Genomic DNA, 24831 nt, shown 5'->3' on the forward strand with positions numbered 1-24831 from the left:
GCCATTCATCGCAATCATGGCTGATTGTTCAACTCAGTAGTCTAATCCTGCTTTCTCCCATTACCTTTGATCCCTTTCCCCCAAGTGCTATATCCAGCCACCTCTTGAATAGATTCAGTGTTTTGGCATTAACTATTTCCTGTAGGAATGAATTCCATAGGCTCACCACTCTTTGGGTGAAGAAATGTCTCCTCATGTTCGTCATAAATGGTCTACCCTTTACCCTCAGACTGTGACCCCTGATTCTGGACTCCCCCACCATTGGGGACATTCTCAATGCATCTACCCTGTCTAGTCCTGTTAGAATGTTGTAAGTCTCTATGAGCTCCCCCCTCATTTGTCTGAATTCCAGCAAAACACTCCTAACCTAGTCAATCTCTCCTCATGCATCAGTCCTGCCATCCCCGGAATCAGCCTGGTAAACCTTCGCTGCCCTCTCCCGAGAACAATAATATCCTTCCTCAGGAGATCAAAATTGCACACAATACTCTAGGTGTAGCCTCACCAGGGCCCTATATAATTGTAACAACACATCCCTGCTCCTGTACTCGAAACTTCTCACAATGCAGACCAATATGCTATTTACCTTCTTTATCGCCTGCTGCACCAGCATGTTTACCCTCAGTGACTGGTGCACAAGGACACCCAGGTCCAGCTACGCACTCCCCTCTCCCAGTTTACAGCCATTCAGGCAGTAATCTGCCTTCTTGTTTTTGTTCCATAGCGAATAACCTCAGATTTATCCAAATTATACTGCACTATCATTGATTTGCCCACTCACCCAACCTGTCCAGATCATTCTGAAGGATCTCTGTATCGCGTCACAGTTCACCCTCCCATCCAACTTGATATCATCTACAAACTTTGAGATGTTAAATTTTGCTCCCTCATTCAAATCATTAATATATATTGTGAATAGCTGGGGCCCCAGCACTGATCCCTGTGACACCCCACTAGTTACTGGCTTAGTGGTAAAAGCTGGGCAGCATGGACGTGCTGTAAACCTCTATGACTCTAAACACAGAGGGTTTGGTTTCAGCAGTGACTTCATTGACAATTCCAACATGATTGTTTTAGACTCATGAAAGTTCGGCCCACCATAAATGCCGGCCTGGAATTTCTTTGAACTGAATTATACCGCTGTTACAACTTTGGACTTGCATCCACTGATTCAATTCCACTGATCCATGTGGGCTTCAACAGTCCGTCTATTTCTACTCCCAAGTGATGCCATCATTGGCCCGGAACTGAGTGAAATGGGAGCTTGCAACTGAATAACATGGGTACCGCCCCCCGTGCAGCCTTTAAAATGTGTATTCAGCCAGCACTCTTTGGCATCAGGCTGGGGTTAGCAAGTTTGTGCGAAAAGGAACAGTGTCTGCCTCTATTCATTTGAATACAGCATCAAAGGCAGGATCTGGCTTCCTGGGAACTAACTTCAGAGAAGCGGCCAGCAGCTGCTCCACTGTCATAAGCAAGCTTCCATGAGGGAAGTGCCACTTCAGTCCCAAAATTCTATTATATAGAGCAGGCAACCGCCTCCAGTAAAGTATGAAAGTAAATTTATTCATCACAAGTAAGGCTTACATTACAATGAAGTTATTGTGAAATTCCCCTTGTCACCACACTCCGGCGCCAGTTTGGGTCAATACACCTAACCAGCACGTCTTTCAGACTGTAGGAGGAAACCAGAGCATCTGGCGGAAACCCACGCAGACACAGGGAGAACATGCAGGCTCCGCGCAGACAGTGGCCCATGCCAGGAATCGAACCCAGGTCCCTGGCACTGTGAGGCAGCACTGCTGACCTTTGTGCCATCATGCCACGAGTAATCTGGGGTCTCATGCAGCATTCAAGAGTAGCAGTCAGGAGAATCGATATAAAATGGCATGAGTAGGCACTCAGGGGAACCACTATATTAAGAAATAGTCGATTGGCTGTGGTTTATTGTATTAAAACAAGATGTACAAACACCACCATTAGACATGGAGATTGCAATCATACAGAGACACTTGGGTGATCATAGAATCATCATAGAAACCCCACAGTGCAGAAAGAGGCCCTTTGACCCATCGGGTCTGCACCGACCACAATCCCACCCAGGCCCTTCCCCCATATCCCTACATATTTTACCCGCTAATCCCTCTAACCTATGCATCTCAGGACACTAAGAGGAAATTTTAACATGGCCAATCAACCTAACCCACACATCTTTGGACTGTGGGAGGAAGCCGGAGCACCTGGAGGAAACCCACGCAGACATGAGGAGAATGTGCAAACTCCACACAGACAGTGACCCAAGCCAGGAATCGAACCCAGCTCCCTGGAGCTGCGAAGCAGCAGTGCTAATCACTGCGCTACTGTGCCACCCTGTGATATTGCCATCTTCACTCAGGCGAAGATAATTGGCAGTCATGACAGACAAAGACGGTTAATGTCATTTAATCAGACTGGTGATAATTTGAGGGAATATTCCTCTATCTGAAAGAGGGAGCAAAGTAACTAAAGGGTGTTAAACGGAGATTTTGTTCCATGTAGAGAAGTGGTGAAATACATTAATGGTGACATTTCTTGCAGCTAATGCTTCCCAAGTCTTCTTTGTTCCATCCAGTGATACTCCACTTCTTTGATGATAATATGATACAAGAGTATGAGGAATGCTAAACCAGCTCCTAAGCAGTTAAGTATCAGCTCGAACTCAGTGGATCGCACCCTTACACTTGCATCAGGAGATTGTGGGTTCAGGAGTGGGATTTTCTGCCTTCCTTCCACCAGTAGCGATGTGTTTTCTGGCAGTAAGACTCCTGGTCCCACCAACGTCTACAGCGTATTGCATTGTTTGTCAGCCGCAATGCCAATGAAATCGCTGCAGGGAGGAGGATCATGATCGATGGGACCTTATGATCCCATTGGTGGAAACAGCCAGAAAATTCAGGCCCAAGTCTCACTGACTGTGGTACAAAAATCTCAGCTGTGAGCAGTACTGAGGGTGTACTGCGCTGTCTGAGGCATTCTTTCAGATGAAATATCAAACTAAGATTCTGCCTGGTTTCTCAGGTGAATACAAAGTTCCCGTGGTGCTATTTTGCAAAAGAGCAGTGAGTTGCACTGTGGCACAGTGGTTAGCACTGCTGCCTCATAGCACCAGGGACTGAGTTCAATTTCCAGCTTGGGTCACTATCTGTACATTCTCTCCATGTCTGGGTGCTCCGGTTTCCTTCCAGAGTCTGAAAGACGTGCTGGTTAGGTGCATTGGCCATGCTAAATTCTTCCTCAGCGTACCCGGACAGATGCCAGAGTGTGGTGACTAGGGGATTTTTCACAATTGCTTCATTGCAGTGTTAATGTAAGTCTACTTGTAACACCAATAAAGTTAAAAGTCAGTGTCCTAGCCAATATTCATCCCTTAACATCATTTGAAAAATATCTAATTACTTGTTCATTGCTGTTTGTGAGACCTTACTGTGCTTTAAATGGGCTGCATCATTCCCTGCATCATATCAGAGGCAATACTACTCCTTAGAACCCCCAGTGGGTCGGCGGGGGGTGGAATCGGGGGGGGGGGGGGGGGGGGGGGGGTGCAGGGGAGCGTTGCTGAGGTGAAGATTTGCCAATTTTCCTTCCCTGTCAGAAGCAAGTCTAGCTATTTATAGGCAGAATAGACTTCTGAATAGCACTTCTCAGCTGCACAGATCTGTGTGAGGAACTCCATTGTTCCATCTGTACATGTTGATCCTGGCAGCTGCTGCTCCCTCAGTCTGACTTACCCAAAGTAAATTAGCAGTTCCAGCCCAGGAAACTTGCAGCTGCTATTTCACTGCTTCTCTCTCTCTGACGTATGGAAACAAGGCCCCTCGTACTCAACACCAGAACACGAGGAAGCTCGAAGCAAGTATTTTTAAAATGCACCAGCAGAGGAAAAAACACCGGTGACACAGTAGGGTGGCACGGTGGCACAGAGGTTAGCGCTTCTACTTCACAGTGTGAGGGACCCGGGTTCGATTCCCAGCTTGGGTCACTGTCTGTGTGGAGTCTGTGTGTTCTCCCCCGTGTCTGCATGGGTTTCCTCCAGTTTCCTCCCACAGTCTGAAAGATGTGCTGGTTAGGTGTATTGGCCATGCTGAATTCTCCATTGGTGTACCCGAACAGGTGCCAGAGCATGGCAACTAGGGAATTTTTACAGTGTTTTCATTGCAATGTTAATGTAAGTCTACTTGTGACACCAATAAATAAAGTTAAAGTTGGTGTCCTAGCCAATATTTTTCCCTCAACATCGGGGTGCTCCGGTTTACATAACATAAGAACATAAGAACATAAGAAATAGGAGCAGGAGTAGGCCATCTAGCCCTTCGAGCCTGCCCCGCCATTCAATAAGATCATGGCTGATCTGTCGCGGCTCAGTTCCACTGCTGTTAGGTGCATTGACCTGAACAGGCACTGGAGTGTGGCAACTAGGGGAGACAGTAACTTCATTTCAGTGTTAATATAAGCCTTACTTGTGACTAATAAATAAACTTTATTTTTTACTTTAACATCCAGCCCTCTAAAACATTTCTTTCATTGTTTGCATACTACTTTGTGGAAAAATTTAGTACTGTTGTCAACAAACAGAAGAGTAAATAAATGCATTCCATAATTTATCTGTTTGACAGGGAAAAACTAATCCTGTGGAAATAGCTATTCCTTTCTGATAAAATAAGAATAAGACAGCAGGACGTATTTAATGGTTGCTTGCTTTGTGCAGTGAAATCCTATTTGCCACAGTACTGCTTCATTACTGTAGGAATTTCACCACATCAAAAACCAGCTGTCATGAACCCGCTTTCCATCTATTTAATTTCCAATTAAATCTTGCAAGAAAAAAAATACTAAATGTCTCCCCATCTCCCACCTCAAAAATAATCAAGCAAATACTTCAGCAAATATAACACTGTAATCCACATCATTGATGCCAAGTGCTCCACCTACGCTGTTACCCCTAGTTTACTCAAGACAGCTGTGCAAGGAATGGAATAAGGAACAAAACAGCCCCATACCCCACCCCCCAGGGTTGAGTTGACAAAGAACGAGAATTGCTAGCTAACCGCTGGCTTTGTATTATAATCTGTACAAGGAATATTTCAGAGAACTATTATTTGTAGTTCAACCTTAACCCTGCTTACACACTGCAATAGCCTGGCAGACCATGATTCAAAATAGAACATGCTCCATTACTTTCCTGGGATAAGATGTAAACATTTTATATATATTGTGCTTTAATATGCGGTACTTTTCCCAATCTGTCACGGTTTCTCTCCTACCTTTTTCAGCTTTTAGTGATATCCTTCAATATGAGCTCTGGCTTCTCAATAAATACAGTAAGAAGTCTCACAACACCAGGTTAAAGTCCAACAAGTTTATCTCGTAGCAAAAGCCACTTGCTTTCGGAGCGCTGCTCCTTCATAAGGCAAGTGTCCAATGCCGGCATCTCCACATCATAACTTCTCAATAAATATGCATGGGTTATACCCAGAATATTAAAACCTTTACAATGAATATATATCTGCATTTGAAAACTGCTTGACATATTCCATGATCACAGAGGCTCACCTTGGCAGTGTTATATCCCTGGTAGGAACATTAACCAATGGCATCATCCACTGGAAGTTCAGGTACATGCTGTCACTAATAGTTGGACCACATTAAGTCTGACAGAAGTTGTTCATTGCACATCTGAATTTCTGACGTGCGCTCATGCGGTTCACCTGGCCAGCAACTTGGCTTTATAAACTCGTTCTCCTGTTTGACCTCATAAGGAACATCACAACATAGAAAGAAGATAGATACCATTCCTCCCTATCCATCCACACACAGGGGTTGCCCTGCTCTGTTTTAAGCGGCTGCAAACACTTGTGCCAAGTTCTTGCTTCAGGTTCCCTACAGCCTGAATCAAAATTAAATATAGGTGTTAGAGATGGAAAGGTGGTAGGACTGGAGGGTCTCAATAACATTATTGTTACTAGAGAGGCGGTGCTCGACAGACTGGAGGGACTGACTGTGGACAAGTCCCCAGGACCGGATGGAATGCATCCGAGGGTTCTGAAAGAAATGGCAGAGATGATAGTGGATGCCTTGGTGGTTATTTTCCAAACGTCGCTGGATTCCGGGGAAGTGCCGGAAGATTGGAAAACGGCTAATGTTACGCCATTGTTTAAGAAGGGTGCCAGGCTAAAGGCAGGGAATTATAGGCCGGTTAGTTTAATGTCTGTTGTAGGTAAAATGTTAGAATCCGTCATCAAGGAGGAAATAGCGAGGCATCTTGAGGGGAATTGCTTGATAGAGCAGACGCAGCACGGTTTCGTTAAGGGGAAGTCGTGTCTGACAAATTTACTGGAGTTCTATGAGGATGTGTCTAGGGCGGTGGATAGAGGAGAGCCGGTGGATGTGGTCTTTCTTGATTTTCAGAAGGCGTTCGACAAGGTACCTCACAAGAGGTTATTGCAGAAGGTCAGGGGACATGGAGTTGGGGGTAGGGTGTTAGCATGGATAGAGGATTGGTTGTCAAATAGGAGGCAGAGAGTGGGGGTCAATGGGTGCTATTCGGATTGGCGGTTGGTGACTAGTGGAGTGCCCCAGGGGTCGGTGCTGGGGCCTCAGCTATTTACCATTTATATAGATGATCTGGAGGAGGGAACTGAGTGTATGGTGTCGAAATTTGCTGATGACACCAAGATTGGTGGAACAGCAAATTGCGCGGAGGGTGTGGAGAGTCTACAGAAGGATCTAGATAGGCTGGGCGAATGGGCCAGGAACTGGCAAATGGAATTTAATGTTGGCAAGTGCGAGGTGGTCCACTTTGGTAGGAATAATGGTAGGAAGGATTATTACTTACGTGGCGAAAAACTGCAGCAGGAGACGGTGCAGAGGGACCTCGGGGTCCTTGTGCATGAGTCGCAAAAACCCAGCTTGCAGGTGCAGCAGGTGGTCAGGAAGGCTAATGGGATGCTGGCCTTCATAGCGAGGGGGATTGAATATAAAAGTAGGGAGGTCTTGCTGCGGCTGTATAGGGCATTGGTGAGACTGCAGCTGGAGTACTGTGTGCAGTTTTGGGCGCTGTACTTCCACAAGGATATTTTGGCCTTGGAGGGAGTGCAGAGGAGGTTTACTAGGCTGATGCCGGAGTTGAGGGGGTTGAGCTATGAGGAGAGGCTGAATAAACTAGGCTTGTACTCAGAGTTTAGAAGAATGAGGGGAGATCTCATTGAGACATATATGATGATGAATGGGATGGATATGATAGAGGTGGAGAGACTCTTCCCACTCAGAAAGGACAGTAGGACTAGGGGGCACAGCCTCAAGATAAAGGGGGCGCGGTTTAGAACGGAGTTGAGGAAGAACTTCTTCACTCAGAGGGTGGTGAATCTCTGGAATTCTCTGCCCGTTGAGGTGGTGGAGGCTGCCTCGCTAAATATTTTTAAGAAGCGGGTTGATGGGTTTTTGATAAGCGAGGGGATTAAGGGTTATGGGGAGAGGGCGGGAATGTGGAACTGAGCCACGACAGATCAGCCATGATCTTATTGAATGGCGGGGCAGGCTCGAAGGGCTAGATGGCCTACTCCTGCTCCTATTTCTTATGTTCTTACGTTCTTAAATGTGCAGAACACTCTGCAGCTTCTCCCCCTCTTCATCAATTACGAATTATCCATCCCTACTTCTATCACACACCCTCCATCACACTACCTATATAGGGTAGAGGTGGCACAGTGGTTCGTACTGTTGCCTCACAGCTCCAGGGACCAGGTTTGATTCCAGCCGTAGGTCATGGTCTGTGTGGAGTCTGCATGTTCTCCCCGTGCCTGCATGGGTTTCCTCCAGGTGCTCCAGTTTCCTCCCACAGTCAAAAGACGTGCAGGTTAGGTGGATTGGCCATGCTTAATGCACGGAACTACGGGGATGGGGGGCTGGGTGGGGTTCAATGAAATTAATGTGTGAAAAGCAATCAATTATGCAAATAAAGTCACCCACATTAGATCTGGTAGCTACTGATCCTAAACTAGCATAGAAATATAGAAACTAGAAGCAGGATTTGGCCCTTCACGCCTCCTCCACCGTTCATCTTGATCATCGCTAATCATCGAATTCAATATCCAGATCCCCCCTTCCTCCCATATCCCTTGATCCTTTTAGCCCCAAGAGCTATATCTAATTTCTTCTCGAAATCAGACAACATTTTGGCCTCAACTACATGCGCTAGTAGTGAATTCCACACATTCACCACCCTCTGGGTGAAGAAATTTCTCCTCATCTCAGTTCAGTTTACCCTCAAATTATGACCCCTAGTTCTGGATTTCCCCCATCATTGGGAACATTCTTTCTGAATCTACCCTGTTAGAATTTTGTAAGTTTTTATGAGATCCCCTCTCACTCGTCTAAACTCCAGTAAATATAATCCTAACCAACTTAATCTCTCCTCCTATCCCAAGAATCAGCCTGGTAAACCTTCGCTGTATTCCCTCTACAGCAAGGACATCCTTCCTCAGATAAGGACACCAAAACTGCATACAATACTCCAGGTGTGGCCTCACCAATGCCCTATACAGTTGCAGCAGAAATTCTTTATCCCTATATTCAAATCCTCTCGCTATGAAGGCCAACATGCCATTTGCAAGTAGTTGATTGATCTTAACATCTTCTGTATGTAGCTGGAAGCAACTAATCAAAGCATTCCAACAAGGTTGTAAAGTTTGCTGCACTCCTTTTTCCTGTATTTTTCACCTTTCTGAGAAAGCAGACCACAAGATTCCACCGGCCAAGATCCCAGGATTCGTGCCAAGACCATGTCCATCAAGATCTCCAGTACTTAACCCGCCATTGAAGGCCAGGGCAGTGAGAAGTCCCGCATCTTAATGCCTACCCATGGTGGGTGCCTTCGCCATTAGAGACACATCTCATGCAACCGCCACCCCAGAGAAACTGAAAAGTTCCCCAATATGCTTCGTCCTACTCTGCCACCTTCCTGTGCCCCCTTCCCCCCAATTAGAAGGTGCCGTCACAAATTAAAAGCTGCTATCCTCAAATAGTGATTTATTCAGCAAATTACATTTCATATGACAAATAAAACTTTCAACTTTGAAATGTTTCCATAGTTTAACTTGTGTATTACATAACAAATGACCAGGACATTAGGTGATTACTTGAATAGAAACAATGTGCAGGAGAATGGGCAAAAGGCAGGAAAATAGCACTAAGCTATAATACTTGTTTGGAGACCTGGTGCAGACATGATGGGTCCTCAGTGCATGGATACACAAGAATGAAAATGGTTAAAATGATGGCAGCAAACTCTAGAAAGACCATACCATTACTCTGATTTGGTACAGGTCATGAGCAAAAGTCCTGAACTCAAACATGCCTATTTAAGCAAAACCTTTTAGCAACACTAATTATCATGTTAAAGATAATTGGTTAAAAAATATGCAAATTAGTGTCCTTTTTTTTCAATTTAATAACTGTTGGTCCTCATTGTAAATCCCCACATCTTAAAGATATGGTGCAGTTTAGATATTTGATACCGTGCTTAAGGGGCCGTTTTAAAATAAATTATAACCCAGGGTATAATTTTTGCACGGAAACCTGAATTTTATCCCTGAGACACGAAGGAAACAAATTTTGAAGCAACATTTAGAAAGAAAATGTTGGTTAAATACAGAACCAGGTTTGTATGCTTTAGCTGAATGTGACACCAACAAAAGCAGGCTTTAAATACAAATCGCAGAACTGTTACTGCACAGGGGGCCATTTGGCCCATCATGTCTGCACCGGCTCTCATGGTTTACTGCCATTCTCCTTGCCTTTCGTCAAGCCCCTGCACGTTGCTTCAATGCAAGTAATCATCTAACGTCCTCTTGAATGCCTGAGTTGATCCTATCCCCTCGACACGTCCAGGCTGTGCATTCCAGACTCCAAACATTCGTTATGTGAAAAAGTTTTTTTCTCACATCGCGTTTGCTTCTTTTGCAAATTGCTTTAAATTTGTGCCCTCTCGTTCTTGATCCTTTTACGATGGGGATACAGTTTCTCCCTATCTACTCTGTCCAGCCCCCACATGACGTGTGAGTTATTGTTGCCTAAGAAAATGCCTATTTTTTTCAAAACATTCCATCCTTTCGGTATTGTGACAGCCAGGATTCTGAGCCTTCGAAGGGAGTCATGTGCACTCTGACACTGGGTGCGTCCAGCTATAATGTCACACATTTCTAGTACAATCCTGGTGAATGGAGATAAGATTTATTTCTATACAAAACAATAATAATTTTACAAAATAGGATTCTGGCTGCTATATGGAATTAAAGTTGGCAATCAGATTCACAGCTGGAGGCAATCAGGCATCATTTACGTGCCAAAGTGACACGATGGCAGCAATTAGGAACCAATCATAGACTTTCCCTGCAATACTTTCCCTCACAATGGCATGACCATTCACACACCAACGAATGAAAACCAGTAATGCTGCATATCAAAGCTTACATGCTACTGTTTGTCTGCCCTGACAGAGTGCCTCATTGCTGTTTGTTTGACTCACATGGCAGGGGTAAGAACAGGATAGAATATGGAGGGAGGGGGTAGCACCAACACCAAAGCAACTTGGCCACTTCATCTGAAATGGAGGAAACTTTTGCAAACCTAGAACCAATGAAACAATAATCTCCTCACCTCCCAAACTAGCTCAGAGTTTCATGCCTGCATTTTTCTCATAGTCAGTTTTATTTTCACCTAGCTAAGTCAATGAACTGTACACTGCTTGCCTGCAGGTATTTACTACCTGCCCTTACTGCATAGTTTTGTTGAACTGAATCCGACTTGTGTGATCACATGAAAATGTTATCTAACTATTGTCATTTACCACATGCAAGTTGTAAAGTATATCCACTATTCCTGCATTAATTGCCTCTTTACTAATTGTTCTATTGTCTCCTGTGTCAGTATTTAAGTCCCCTTAGTGCGGTGTATGCCGTTTGCAATATTGTGTGCCTCCTTGCTGTGAATTACAGCTTCCTCATGGTAAAATATATAGATTTCATGTAACACTATTTACCATCTCTGGCAGTTACCCTATTTGCTGTGAAATCTGTCCTCTCCACATTCCACTTCATTCAGTTCATTGCCTTGATGAGATGTACTCAGTTTATTTTTACCACTTCATTGCTACAAGGGGCAGCACAGCTGCCTCATAGCGCCAGGGACCCAGGTTTGATTCTGGCCTCGGGTCACTGTCTGTGCTGAGTTTGCACATTCTCCCCATGTCTGCGTGGGTCTCCCCCGGGTGCTCCGGTTTCCTCCCACAGTTCAGAGATGTGCAGGTTAGGTGGATTGACTTTGCCAAAAAAAATGCCCCTTTGTGTCAGGAGGATTAGCAGGGTAAATACATGGGGTTACGGGATTAGGACCTGGGTCGGATTGTTTTCGGAACAGGTGTGATGGGCTGAATGGCCTCCTTCTGGATTCTAGGATTCTACATGTGCACAGCCACATTTATCACATGCTCAAAGTGAGTTGCATCCAATTCAAGTGCGCGGGTTTACAATTCCCTGACAATAAAAAGTGACCAGTACTGGATAAGAAAACATCACTTTCAGGTAATCAATCCATAAATTGGCATTCGCCACCTCCTTGTGCATAAAGCCCTTTCACCGGGTCTCAATGGCCCCTCTCACGATCATGGTGAGACACATCAACCTCGGTGTGCTGGTATTTACCACCATCTGGTGGTGACATGTGCCCACTCCACGTGTGGCATTTACTGCCTGCTGCTGGTATGTACCCAGTATCCACATGCCAGCACTGACTGTCTCTTGCTAATTAATGACACACTCACCATTCTATATGATGGAATTTACCGCCCATGGTACCCAGTCCACAAGCTAGTACTTGCCACCTTGCCACATTGTGTTAGCCAATATTTACATCACTGGAGTGGCCCTCTCTTTCTCAGTGATACAAACAGGTTGCAATTTTAGAAAGAAACTCGGTTACTAATTTGGGGGTCACACTGAGGAGTTAAGTATGAGGCGGGAGGATGGGGGGGGGGGGGTGATTCCAGTGGGTGAGCAGAATTTGCAGTATTATTTTAAAAAGGAGTTTTGGGTGGACCCACTGAGCGGGGGAGATAGTGTTGTTGTGGTGCCTGAGACACAAATAAAAGTCAACAAGGCTGAGCGGGACGGCACCGGCGGCACTGCTGGACACCCCCGGCGGGAGCCCCCTTTGGAAACACACGTTCAAACCCACTCAGCTTAAACATCTGAAAATAAACCTCAGCAAACTGAAACCTGACCCATCGCCCCGACAGGGGTTTTAATCGAATCCGTCACAAAGTTGAGTACAATTTCTTAAAAAATATTTATTCCGATCGTCGCCTCTCCTGTTGTTCTGGGGAAAATGTGATTTGAAAAAGCGAGACGGGTGAGCTTTACAACTTTGCTCGCCCGAGGCTGGGAGGCTGTTGGCAGCCGCTTCCCGCCCGCTGACCATCTCCATACTCCCTCACACACTCCCTCACACACTCCCTCCCTCCCTCCCTCACCCACTCCTCCTTCATTTCACTCCCTCACACACACACTCATTCCCTCCTCACACACTCTCTCCCTCACACAGACGCCCTCACTCATTTACACACTCACTCCCTCTCTCTCATCCACTCCCTCCCTCATTTCACTCCCTCACACACACTCACTCCCTCACTCATTTACACACAGTCCCTCTCTCATCCACTCCCTACCCTCATTTCACTCCCTCACACACACTCACTCCCTCACACACTCCCTCACTCCATATACACACAGTCCCTCTCTCATCCTCATTTCACTCCCTCACACACACTCACTCCCTCACTCATTTACACACAGTCCCTCTCTCATCCACTCCCTCCCTCATTTCACTCCCTCACACACTCCCTCCCTCATACACTCCTCACTCATTTACAACTCACTCCCTCTTTCTCCCTCATCCACTCCCTCCCTCATTTCACTCCCTCACACACACTCCCTCCCTCCCTCACACACTCCCTCCCTCCCTCACACACTCAATCCCTCCCTCACACACTCAATCCCTCATTCCACTCTCTCCCTCACACATTCCCTCTCTCATCCACTCCTTCCCTCACTCATTCCATTCCCCCCCACATTCCTTCATTCCACTCCCTCATTTCTTCACTCCCTCTCTCACTCCTTCATTCCATTCTCTCCCTCATTCCTTCATTCCCTCCCTCCCTCACCCACTCCCTCCCTCCCTCACCCACCTGCAGGACACGGTGATCTCGATCTTGGTGGCGGGGACGATGGCCTGAAGCGGGTCGAAGTCTCCGATAGATGCCATTCTGCCTGCTTGTTGCTCTCTCCCTCTCTCTCTCTCTGTGACTCCTTCACTAACTCTCTCTCTCTCTCACATCCAGCCACATGACATCACAGGCATGAGCACCCTCTCACAAGAATTTCATACCAAACCTCTGCTTGTTTTTACAGTAAATAACTTCACTGAGAGGAATCCTCCTTTTGGTTTCCTCAGCGAGTTAAGGTGTAGCGGGATTACTGAATGTGTTGAAGTGCGTGTTTACATTAATTCCCCTTCCCAAGTCTTTATCAATTCGCATTTCTACCTCTCCCCCTCACTAACCAATATTGGAAATTCCATTCGCGCCGCACATTATTATTTTTTTGTCCATTTAATTTAACCTCACACAGCGTGTTCAGCAATTTTCCAGTTTGGAAAAGCGACGGGGGGGTTGCGCGAAATCAAAGAATTGCCTCTACAATACAAGTGTGTTCTTGATCTTGTGTGTGAAGAAAATGTGTTACAGGTTAGTCACATATCAGGGGCACTTCATTTAGCCGCTATGCGCCGCTAATAGAGGGGACAGGAACCAGGGAGCAAGATGAACCAGGGAGCAAGATGTGAGGCGTAATTCTCTCTCAGAAATATCATAAATAACGCGGGGTGAACCGAGCACGTTTCACATCAAATCCGAGGACTGGGACTGTTGTTGCCTTTAACTCACCGTTTGATACCGCATATTGGAAACAAAGAGACACTTGTTGAAGTGAACTATTGCTGCTGTGACGGAGACTAGTGTCGCCACAATGGTATAGTGGTTTTTTAGCACTGCTGTCTCACAGCGCCAGAGGACCCGGGTTCGATTCCTGGCTTGTGTCACTGTCTGTGTGGAGTTTGCACATTCTCCCCGTGTTTTGTGTGAGTTTCCTCCTGCAGTCCGAAAGGTTAGGTAGATTGGCTGTGCTAAATTGCCCCTTAGTGTTAGGAGTAGCTAGGGTAAATGCGCGGGGTTTTGGGGATAGGGTGGGATTGTGGTCAGAGTGTGGACTAAATGGCCTCCTTCTGCACTGTAGTATTCTATGTATCTGTACAAGGAGCATATTATATATACATTGTTAGTCCCTCTGTGAGGGAGATCATTGTATCAGAATTGAGAGCACCTGTGTGTAACTATTCCAGTCCTGGGTGTAGCTTGGGGAAAAAGGTTTCTTCCTGGCATGGAAGCATAAAAGTTTGTAGTTGATTTTAGTGGTGTCACAAGTAGGCTTACTTGTAGGATCCATTCACTGTGGGCAATTGATACAATCTTATGACTTCTTTATTAAGCATCATTTAAAATGAGCATTTAGAGAAAAGATTAACTTTCTGGTAAGAAAGAGTGAGATCTTGCATCGAAAGCTTGTACAGCATTCAAACAGAAACTGAACATCAACTAACTGAAAACATACATGTTATTAACAACATAGCTTTTTGGTTATCAGCGTTTTTAAAGAGCTGGGCACAAGCAGTCTTTAGCTGCATAAACAATTGGCATCTGTGACCATGAAACACTGCTGCTTACCTTATGAGAAAGACTGTTTATCTTCATACTTTCAAGGAATGTAGCCAATTTCTAAGCTAAACCCAGAATTCCAAACTGAGTTTTAACATGTGGCCAAGTTAGTTACAATAGGCAGAAATACCTTAAAATGGAGCCTTTTAATCAGGCAAACCATACAGAGGATCCCAAAACACTGTAATAAAGTTATTGTGAAAATCCCTTAGTCACCACACTCCAGTGCCTGTTCAGGTGCACTGAGAGAGGATTTAGCACAGCCAATACACCTAACACCTTTCAGGGTGTAGGGGGAAACCAGAGCATCTGGAGGAAACACACGCAGACAGAGGGAGAATGTGCAGTCCCCACACAGCCAGTGTCCCAAACTGGGAATTGAACCCGGGTCCCTTGCGCTGTGAGGCAGCAGTGCTAACCACTGTGCCACCCAAACAAAGTGGGGTTGGAAGAGATGGAGGATACACAGAAGTGATCAGAGGTGGCATGGTCTGTGGTTGGAGGCAAGTGGAGTAGAGATGCCACAAGAAATGACGAGGTTCAAGTGATGGTAGTGAATGTGGTTTTGCGATTTTGTGTGTCGGGAGAGATTGATGGAGAGCGGGAAAACAGAGAAAGGGAGAGAGAGATGTTGAAATCATGAAGGATGAGAAGTTACTTGGTTTAAATGCTGAGGGAGGACAGCAACAAGGATAGGTAAGAGGGATGGAACGAAATGAGGTGTTCTAGAGAGGAGATGGTGCCAGGGGAGTAGAGGAAGAGACTGGTGAGAGTAGGTGATAAGGATAACACCACCACCACAGCTTTAACACAACAGTTGGTGGAAGGCCTGATCATGGGTGGCTTTGATAAGATGAAAGATGTCCTCATTCCAGGGGCCAAGTTATTAAAGACTATTAAGTCAAAGCAATTATCCACAGCCAGGTCTTGGATAAAGAGATCTTTGTTCACAAGTGAATAGACATTCTAGAAAGGGGTAATGGCCAGTAATCTGCAGGGCAGAAGGTTGACATGGTTAGCCTTCAGTGGCTGTGTTGGGTGGAATGATCAGCAAGAGGGTAGGATAGGGTGATTGAGTTTGCTGCTTTAAGGAGTCAGTGATAATTTCCTTGGTGGGTTCCTTGAAGAATAGGAATGCCATGAGCGATTTGTGAGACGGATCGACCATCAGTGCTGGGAGCAGGTAAACTGTTGGTGTGTCAGTGAGGGAAATCAGTGTATATCAGTGCGGGGGTGGGGCGTGTTGATGAGTCTATGAAGGAGATCAGTATACCAATATAGAGATTCCATAATTTAAGTGGAGGATGAGAAAAGGCTGTTTGGATTACAAAAGCTTTTTTTTAGCATTCTAATTCACCAAGTACTTAATTGCATTTTGATCACCCCCGATGATTAACTTCATTATCTTATCTGGTAGATTATTCAAAACATTGTCACCTTTAGAGAGAAGGTACCTTCCTAACATGTATTTAAGAATTTGAATTTAGTTTTCAAAAGAAATCTAGAAACAAAAAGCTGGTAACACTAAAATTGAGCACGATGCTGCCAGATTGCTGGAAAAATCCAATTGGTTCACTAATGTGCTTTGGAGGGTGGAAGCGGTCCATGGGGCCTGGCCTGTGTGTGACTCCAAATCCACTCTAACATTGTTGACTCTCAAATGCCCTCCGAAGTGACCTAGCAAGCCACTCAATTATATTGCCACCTTCTCAGCGTAGCCAGCAACACCCACACGTGGAGGATAAATGGAACTGGAAAAAAAAAGTTGTACGCAGTGCTCCAAATATAGCACAAATAGCATTAACAAGCCTTAACAAAAATTCAGCAAACCTATACATCACTAATCTGAATATCTCAACATTTGGGAGCTGCCCTGCACTCTAGGCAGCACAGTAGTTAGCACTGCTGCCTCATACCGCCAGGGACCCGGGTTCGATTCCTGGCTTGGGTTACTGTCTGCATGGAGCATGCATGTTCTCCTCATGTCTACACGGGTTTCCTCCAGGTGTTCTGGTTTCCTCCCACAGTCTGAAAGATGTACTGGTTAGGTGCATTGGCCATGCTAAATTCTCCCTCAGTGTACCCGAACAGATGCTGGAGTGTGGTGACTCAGGGGTTTTCAGAGAAACATCATTGCAGTGTTAATGCAAGCCTACTTGTGACTAATAAATAAATTTACTTACTCGATTTAAACTTTGCTCAGTGTTTTATGATCGCAAGTGAATGTTTCTCTTGTTACTTTTGGGTCACTTTCTAAGCTTCCCTGTGCTAATTTTACTCCCTTCAACCCTGGCCATTGGCAGCCCCTGTGTTAGAAGATTGTGAATTCCAGTTGCACCTCGAGACTTAAGCATAAAATCAAGGCTAACCCTTGCAGTATTGAGGGAGTGAAACACTGCCAGAGATGCCGTCTTTCAGAAGAGATGTCAAACTGAGATTCTGTCTAACCTCTCGGATGATGTAGAAGATCTCATGGCATTGATGGAGCGCAGGGCAGCTCTCGGCAATATATATTGCTCAATATTTGAGCCTTGACTGACATCTTGAAATTAGGTTATTATTATCTCATTGTTGTTTATGGGACCTGGCTTTCCACACATTGACAGCTGTGCTTCCACATAATACAACAGTGACGAGTCTTCAAGGAGTACTTGATTCAAGGTAAACTGCTTTAGGATCTCCTAAGGTCATGAAACGCCCTGTAGAAAAATGCAAGTTATTTTTCTTCATATCTATATTGTTCCTTTTTTGTTTATTATGCAATATTTTAATTTTCCATTTGTCTACCCAACTCATCTACATTCATAGAAATCCAGCAGTGCAGAAGGAGGCCATTTAGCCCATCAAGTCTGCACCAACAGCAATCCACTTAGGCTTATCCCCATAACCCCACATATTTACACTGCTAGCCTACACATCCTGGGACACTAAGGGGCAATTTAGCATGGTCAATGCACCTAACCCGTACATCTTTGAAGGGTACCAGAGCACCTGGAAGAAACCCATGCAGACATGGGGAGAATGTGCAGATTCTGCATAGACAGTGACCCAAGTCAAGAATCGAACCCAGGTCCCTGGAGCTATGAGGCAGTAGTTCTAACCACTGTGCCACCATGCCATTATGTTAGCCATATCCTTTCTCCCTATTGCTCTCTTTTGTGGTGTCAACTCTAACTTAACTAGGTTTTAAATGATTTCTCTGTCTATGTAATTTAAGTAAATAACAAGAGGGGTACAATCTCTAATCTTATAACTTTCTCAGTTTAACCCTTTTTATGGGTACTCTAGAAGGAGAATGGATTAATGCTGGTGGGTTTGTAAAGAAGCTCAACGTACAACTGCTAGGAGCAGGGAGACAGTCATTGTGTCTGTAAAGGTGATCTTTCCTGGGAATAGGGAAAACCTATTCAGAAAAACACCTTTGACCACAAGGCGATCCAACAGGAGACTGCACATAATGTCCGCAAGGCCCTGAGGGAAAAGGAGATGGTGGATCCAGCCGGATGGTTCCCTGAGCAGAGTGTCAGAGTCATTTGGTAGAACGCCTCATTACCAGAACTTGTAAACAATAACCAAGATCTAACTTGGCTGGTGATGAGAAGGGCACTCCTGGTCAGATCCTTCATGCACACCCGAAGTGTCTGTACCACTGCACACTGCCATCTAAGCAACTGCGGGGAGAAAAGATGGTCACGCACCTCCATGTGGAACGTGCCTTTGCAAAGAAGGTCTGGAGAGAGATGCAGTGGTATTTGTCAAGGTTCATCCTGAGTAGCTCCATGACACAGGTCTCTGTGCTCTATGGGCTGTTGCCAGGGACGCACACCGAGACAAACGTCAACTGCTGCTAGAAGGTCAATCAACTCAATGAAAGGTGTTCTTTGGTCTGCCAATGCAAAGAAATATCCTCAACCGAGTGTTGCAGACTGGCACATTCCAAGGTCCAGGACTACGTGCTGAGGGACACACTCAAGCTCAGGGCAACTGCTGCCACAGCGCAATGGGGAAAGGCCACTGTGTAAAGCCTTTTGACCAAGGGGCAGGTAACCGTGGAAAACCGTCTGACTGTATGCTTAATCCTAACCATATATAACCGTATTGAAGGACCGCAGAGTGCTACATGACTAATGAATATAGTTTGAAAAGAATTGTGCTCTCTGAAATGAAAATATTGAAATGTTTATAATGTCCTCATTACTGAATTGAAGCACCTCAGATTGCATCTTGATCTCTGGAGAAAATATGAATATCATTGCATGTTCCTGTTATAACACTGTTTTTGTAATGTTTCTTTCAGAGATTTTATGAATAAAGTATATTTTTGCAAAAAATAAATCTTTCCTGGGAATTGGGAGTCTCCCAGCATCATTGGTATTGTCGCTTGGACTCTCTGTTTTGTTCTCAATATTGGAGTGAAATCTCATGATCTTGTAGCATAGGATTTAAAGAATTTATGTGCAGACTAAGGGACACCAAGCCTGAAGTCTAGTGGTCTAAACAAGAATGCAAGAGGACTTGTGTAGATGATGTAGGAGAAAATTGATACATGTTATTCAAATTTAGGTGCAAAGCAGTAAATTTATCACTCCAGCACCACATGCCCAATATGTACAGGCCTTAATCCCATTGATAAATGCACATATCCCATTTTTGTAGACTTCCAAGCAGAATATGTACAGAGGGACATAATCATACAATCCCTACAGAGCAGAAGGAGGTCATTCACCCCATTGAACCTGCACCGACACTCCAAAAAAGCATCCCACCCAGACCCTCCCCTCCTCCTTAACCCTGTAACCCCACACATTTCACATGGCCAATCCACCTGACTTGCACATCTTTGGACTGTGGGAAGAAATTGGAGCACCCAGTGGAAATCCACACAGACGCGGAGAGAACGTGCAATCTCCACCCAAGGCTGGAATTGACTCAGATCAGTAACAGCAATGCTAACCACTGTGCCATCGTGCCTACTGTTGAAAACTTGGTCCAATATGAGCAGGTATGCCCCTTAAGATTCTTCAGCTCCCTGCATCAAAAAGGTCAACATTAGGTTCCTTTTTCTCTTTTAAAATGCATTTTCTGTAGACAAAAAAGTGCTCACCTCAACTTCACAAACCAAACATTCTGCTCTTCCATCTTCACCCATCACGGTGAGCTGCCTGTTAAGGTGTGAAGACTTGTTAATTTTTTAATTAATTCTTTCATGGGATGTTGGGAATTGCTGCCTACGCCTAATTGTCTTTGAATTGAATGACTTGCTAGGCCATTTCAGAAGGCAGTTAGTAGTCAACCACATTGCTGTAGCTTTTTTGATTTGATTTGATTTGATTTGATTTATTATTGTCGCATGTATTAGTATGCAGTGAAAAGTATTATTTCTTGTGTGTTATACAGAGCATATCATTCAAAGAGAAGGAAAGGAGAGAGTGCAGAATGTAGTGTTACAGTCATAGCTAGGGTGTAGGGAAAGATCAACTTAATGTGAGATAGGTCCATTTAAAAATCTGAGAAAGATCAACTTAATGTGAGGTAGATCCATTTAAAATCTTAAATCCCATGTAGGCCAGACCAGGTAAGGACGGCTGATTTCCTTCCCAAAAGGTCATTAGCAAACCAGATGACAAATCGTTTCATGGTTACTTTTCAATCAGATTTATTAATTCAATTTAATAACCTAACCAGTACATCTTTCAGAATGTTGGAGGAAACCACAGCACTCAGAGGAAACCCACATAGACACAGGAAGAGCATGCAAACTCCACACAGACAACAACCCAAGCCAGGAATTGAACCCAGATCCCCAGCATACAAAGCAGCAGTGGGGACCACTGTGCCAGCAGAGCTATTTGGCTACTGCTTGTTCCAGGCGATAAAAACACATTCGAAGATGTGTTTTTAACTAGGATGTATGAATTCTTGTATGGAAGGATGCAGATAAGTAATTATTGTCACTTCAGAAAAAGATGAGCTGCCCATAGCTTTGGGCTAAAACAGATAATTGAAACGCTCTGTGAGTAAGGAACAGATATGTGGCCATGTCTTATAGACTAGACAAGGGTATGTTTCAGTGTGGAGAAATGGCAAAAAGACTGATCGGAGTATTATATTTACATTGGGAATTGAATTGCAGTTTAAGATTCTGAACAAAATATTTAACCCTGTAAATATTACCCCTGGAGTCCATTTGCTGTAGTATTAAGATGGCTAAGAACTCAGGTCCCAGAGATAAAAGACAATGCGCTTTTTCATGTTGGTGTGATATTAAAGATGTGGCACTATATATATTTACATGGTTCATAGATTAGCAATTTTAGATTAACATTCATTAGCTTCACCTCAGGATTTCTGCTGAGTTCATCAAAATATTGAAATCCGGGGATGCTAAACCATGATTCCAGCTTTCGCTACTCATCTACATGATGTGCACATCAACTCAACAAAATCCCATGGAGTTTTGTAGCATGTCATAAAATATTGAACACTTATTATTACTATTAGTGGCTTCAACCTTTCTTTCTTTATTATTGTCTGGGATGGAGCCTTGAAGCTAAAAGAACTTCATCCATGCCTTTCCTATAAATCAGGGCTCTGGAAAGTTTTGTAATATTGTGGCCCTAATGTCCTCGTGCAGAAAGCATTATTCCATGTTCCAAGTCAATTAAATTTAATTTTTAATCCTATAAAACATTAATAACTCTATTAATATCATGTAACTGCATGTAGTTGCTATTTATTCAGTAAGGTAAGGATTATTTGCCATGGAAGTGTACAGTTCATGCATAATCACCAAGCAAGAAAAGATTAATATATTGTAACTGCACATAATTTTCACTTATATAGAAGAATAAGGATTAAGCACGGTAACCGTATGAATTTTTCCCATCTACAGTAAGGGTACGTGTTACTAATGGGAGAAAAGGTTATATTCATTTGCCAGGATAAGATTAGTACACTAACTGTAGTTATTTTGTTTTTTTCGTTTGGATTACATAGTTGTTGTTTATTCGATGTATCTACACACAGTTGCTCCTCCTTCAGCAGAACAAGCGTTATGCACAATGTAACTGCATGGAAATCCCATTTATTCAGCTGGGTAAGGGTTACACACTGTCTAACTGCATGGATTTCCTGTTTATTCAGCAGGGTAAGGGTGACCTATTATTTTGGTTCTCAGGGGGATTGCAGTATTGAATGACAACTCCTGTGAACAGGAAATAAATGAGCTGGTTAGGAATCCATCCTCTGGAAAACAGCATCATAAACACAATTTAAACAAAATAAAAGCTATTCGATTTCATACCCATACTGATTACAGCAAGGTTATAAGGTCCTTAAGATCAAGCACATTTGTTTTCATTCGGCAATGGGCAGTCCAATAATGAAGATGTCACAACAGAAATACAGCATTTAATATACAGATTACACAGCTCCACGCCAATCAGAGGCCAGCTTGTTGGTCTATGGTAATTCGCTTCACTGATCATGGTTTACAATAATTAACCTTACTCAGAATACTCTCTCCTGCAATTTAATCCAGAGATTAACCTTTCCCAATCAAAATTTACTCTCTCTGGCACGGGATGCAAATCACTCTACATTCCTAACACTTAGACACAACATTAAGATGCAATAGATTACAGGTTGCTGAGTCAAAATCCACTTACATATCAGGGCATCAAACAGAGCCATTTACACACTGGAATACTGTGCCAGAAAACATTTACACACCATGGCACTGTCGCTGAACAGCGAAGCTTTCATTACGCAGAATTGGTTTCCCAGCATGTTCTACCTCTGCTTAAATGTGTGGAGGATATTATGATGGTGAAGTATAGATAGGTTTATTGACATCAAGTTTAAAAAAAAGTTGATGATACATTTACATTTTGGTGAAGTATATATCTGGGAACATAAGAACTAAGAGCAGGAGTAGGCCATCTGGCCCCTCGAACCTGCTGACATTCAAAAAGATCATGGCTGATCTTTTCATGGACTCAGCTCCACTTACCCACATGCTCACTATAACCCTTAATTCGGTTACTGTTCAAAAATCTATCTATCTTTGCCTTAGAAACATTCAACAAGGCAGCCTCAATTGCTTCACTAGGCAGGGAATTCCACAGATTCACAACCTCTTTGTGTGAAAAAGTTCTTCCTCAACTCAGTCTGAAATCTGCTCCCCCTTATTTTGAGGCTATACCCTCTAGTTTCATTCAACAGTGGAAACAACCTCCCTGCATCTATCTTATCTATTCCCTTCATAATCTTATATGTTTCTATAAGATTCCCCCCTCATTCTTCTGAATTCCAATGAGTATGGCCCCACTTTACTCAGTCTCTCCTCATAAACCCACTCTCTCAACTGTGGAATCAACCCAGTGAATCTCCCCTGCACCCTCTCCAGTGACAGTCTATCCTTCCTCAAGTAAGGACACCAAAACTGTACACAGTACTTCAGGTGTGTCCCAAGATGGGATGAATGAGAATGGATGCAGATTATGTAATGGCCCTGGTTTATATGGATCTTCAAAAATGATGAATAAGATATCATGGTAAAAAGAAGTGGCAGGAATGTAAATGTACAGAGACGTTTGGAGGGGCAAAGGGCAAAGGGTAATAGGTCATTTCATGGACTATTTCAAATTTGCTGATGACACCAAACTGGATGGGCACCTAAGTTGTGAGCAGGATGCAAGGGGCCTCCAAGGGGACTTGGACAGGCTAATTGAATGGGTTAGATGGCAGATAGAATATAATATGAATAAATGTGAAGTTATTGACTTCAGTAGAAAAAATCAGAAAGACAGAATATTTCTTAAATGATGAGAGATTGGGAAGTGTGGATGTCCAAAGGGACCAGAATATCAATAGATAAGATCATAAAGAAAGAAAACTGAGTTCTTGGTTTGGTATTTAGGTGAATATAACACGTTAACAAGATAAAATTGAGTGCTAACATTTTAAGAACTTGAAGACACCCTTTAATATTGACACATCAATGTTAGGATGTCCTTGTGTCACAAATTGTTCGTGTTGCTAACACGTCTCAACACACCTGAAGTAGGCATAGAAAACTGCACAAAAACATATCGGGATTAAACAGGACTTATCTTTACTCTGAGGCATTTCTAAATTTAGTGTTTTATTTTAACCACATTTTAATTTTTAATGAATTTTATGCTCGACAGCTTGTGGATTTCCAGCGCTGGGAAATTAAAGATATTTCCATTTCAGGTACACACCATCAGAATCAAGTACTCGAAAGGTCAGGTGCAGGCTTGATATACATTCAAATGCTTTTATTCTGACTCAATAATAAGTATAATATCTTCCATTTATCATTCCAAGTCATCCTGCCGCTGTTCTGAATGAGATTACTGTGAAATGAGGAAGGCCTTTTTTGCATTTTCAGCTGTTTTCCATCTGGACCATGTTTTGCATTGATTCGTTCCGGGAGAGGCTTGCTGCATCCCAGCAGGTGTGAGGTGAAAGGCTCCCATCTAACCCACTGTGAAGCACACCATTTCAACTGCTCTGTCACTAGGCTGTCCTCACTGAGGGAACAGGCCTTTCTGAGCCTCTGCTAACTCTAAGCTCAGGAGTGGCCAGGAGAAGAAATACAAAGAGAAACTGGTCTGCATCAGCTCTTCCATGTACTAGAGAGAGTACAATGTCTCAATCTGAAATAGCAACAGAGCTTTCAGCACAGGTCCTCCTTGGCTGTAGTGAGGCTTCAGTCTGGGAAAAAAACACTCAGCATACTCTTAAATCTGTAGATAGAAAACAGATGTAAGAATAAAGCATTATTGTAGACAGAGCTGCTCAAACTCAATGAATGTGATCTCTCAATTGAGTTCCTTATTCTGTATCAGTACAAGGAAGAAAGCAGCATCAGTGGAAAAAGTGTAATGTACTCATTATTCTGCCAGATAACTTTTTCGTATGTTGTACTTGTTACATTTCACAGT

General features: G+C 43.8%; 1 protein-coding gene across 2 annotated transcripts in view; it reads right to left on the reverse strand.

Moving 5' to 3' along the window:
- LOC145335908 (copine-9-like) overlaps positions 1–13365 on the reverse strand; it is a 374645-nt gene extending 361280 nt beyond the window's left edge. For both annotated transcript variants that reach the window (XM_080181645.1, XM_080181652.1), the window contains exon 1: positions 13277–13365. In XM_080181645.1, coding sequence (XP_080037771.1) covers positions 13277–13353 — 77 coding nt within the window. In that variant the 5' untranslated portion in view covers positions 13354–13365. The remainder of the gene's footprint in view (positions 1–13276) is intronic.
- Positions 13366–24831: the final 11466 nt, after the last annotated feature.

This window comes from Carcharhinus amblyrhynchos, chromosome 3 (genome assembly GCF_965287045.1).
Source record: "Carcharhinus amblyrhynchos chromosome 3, sCarAmb.v2.hapA, whole genome shotgun sequence".
NCBI classification, from domain to species: domain Eukaryota; kingdom Metazoa; phylum Chordata; class Chondrichthyes; order Carcharhiniformes; family Carcharhinidae; genus Carcharhinus; species Carcharhinus amblyrhynchos.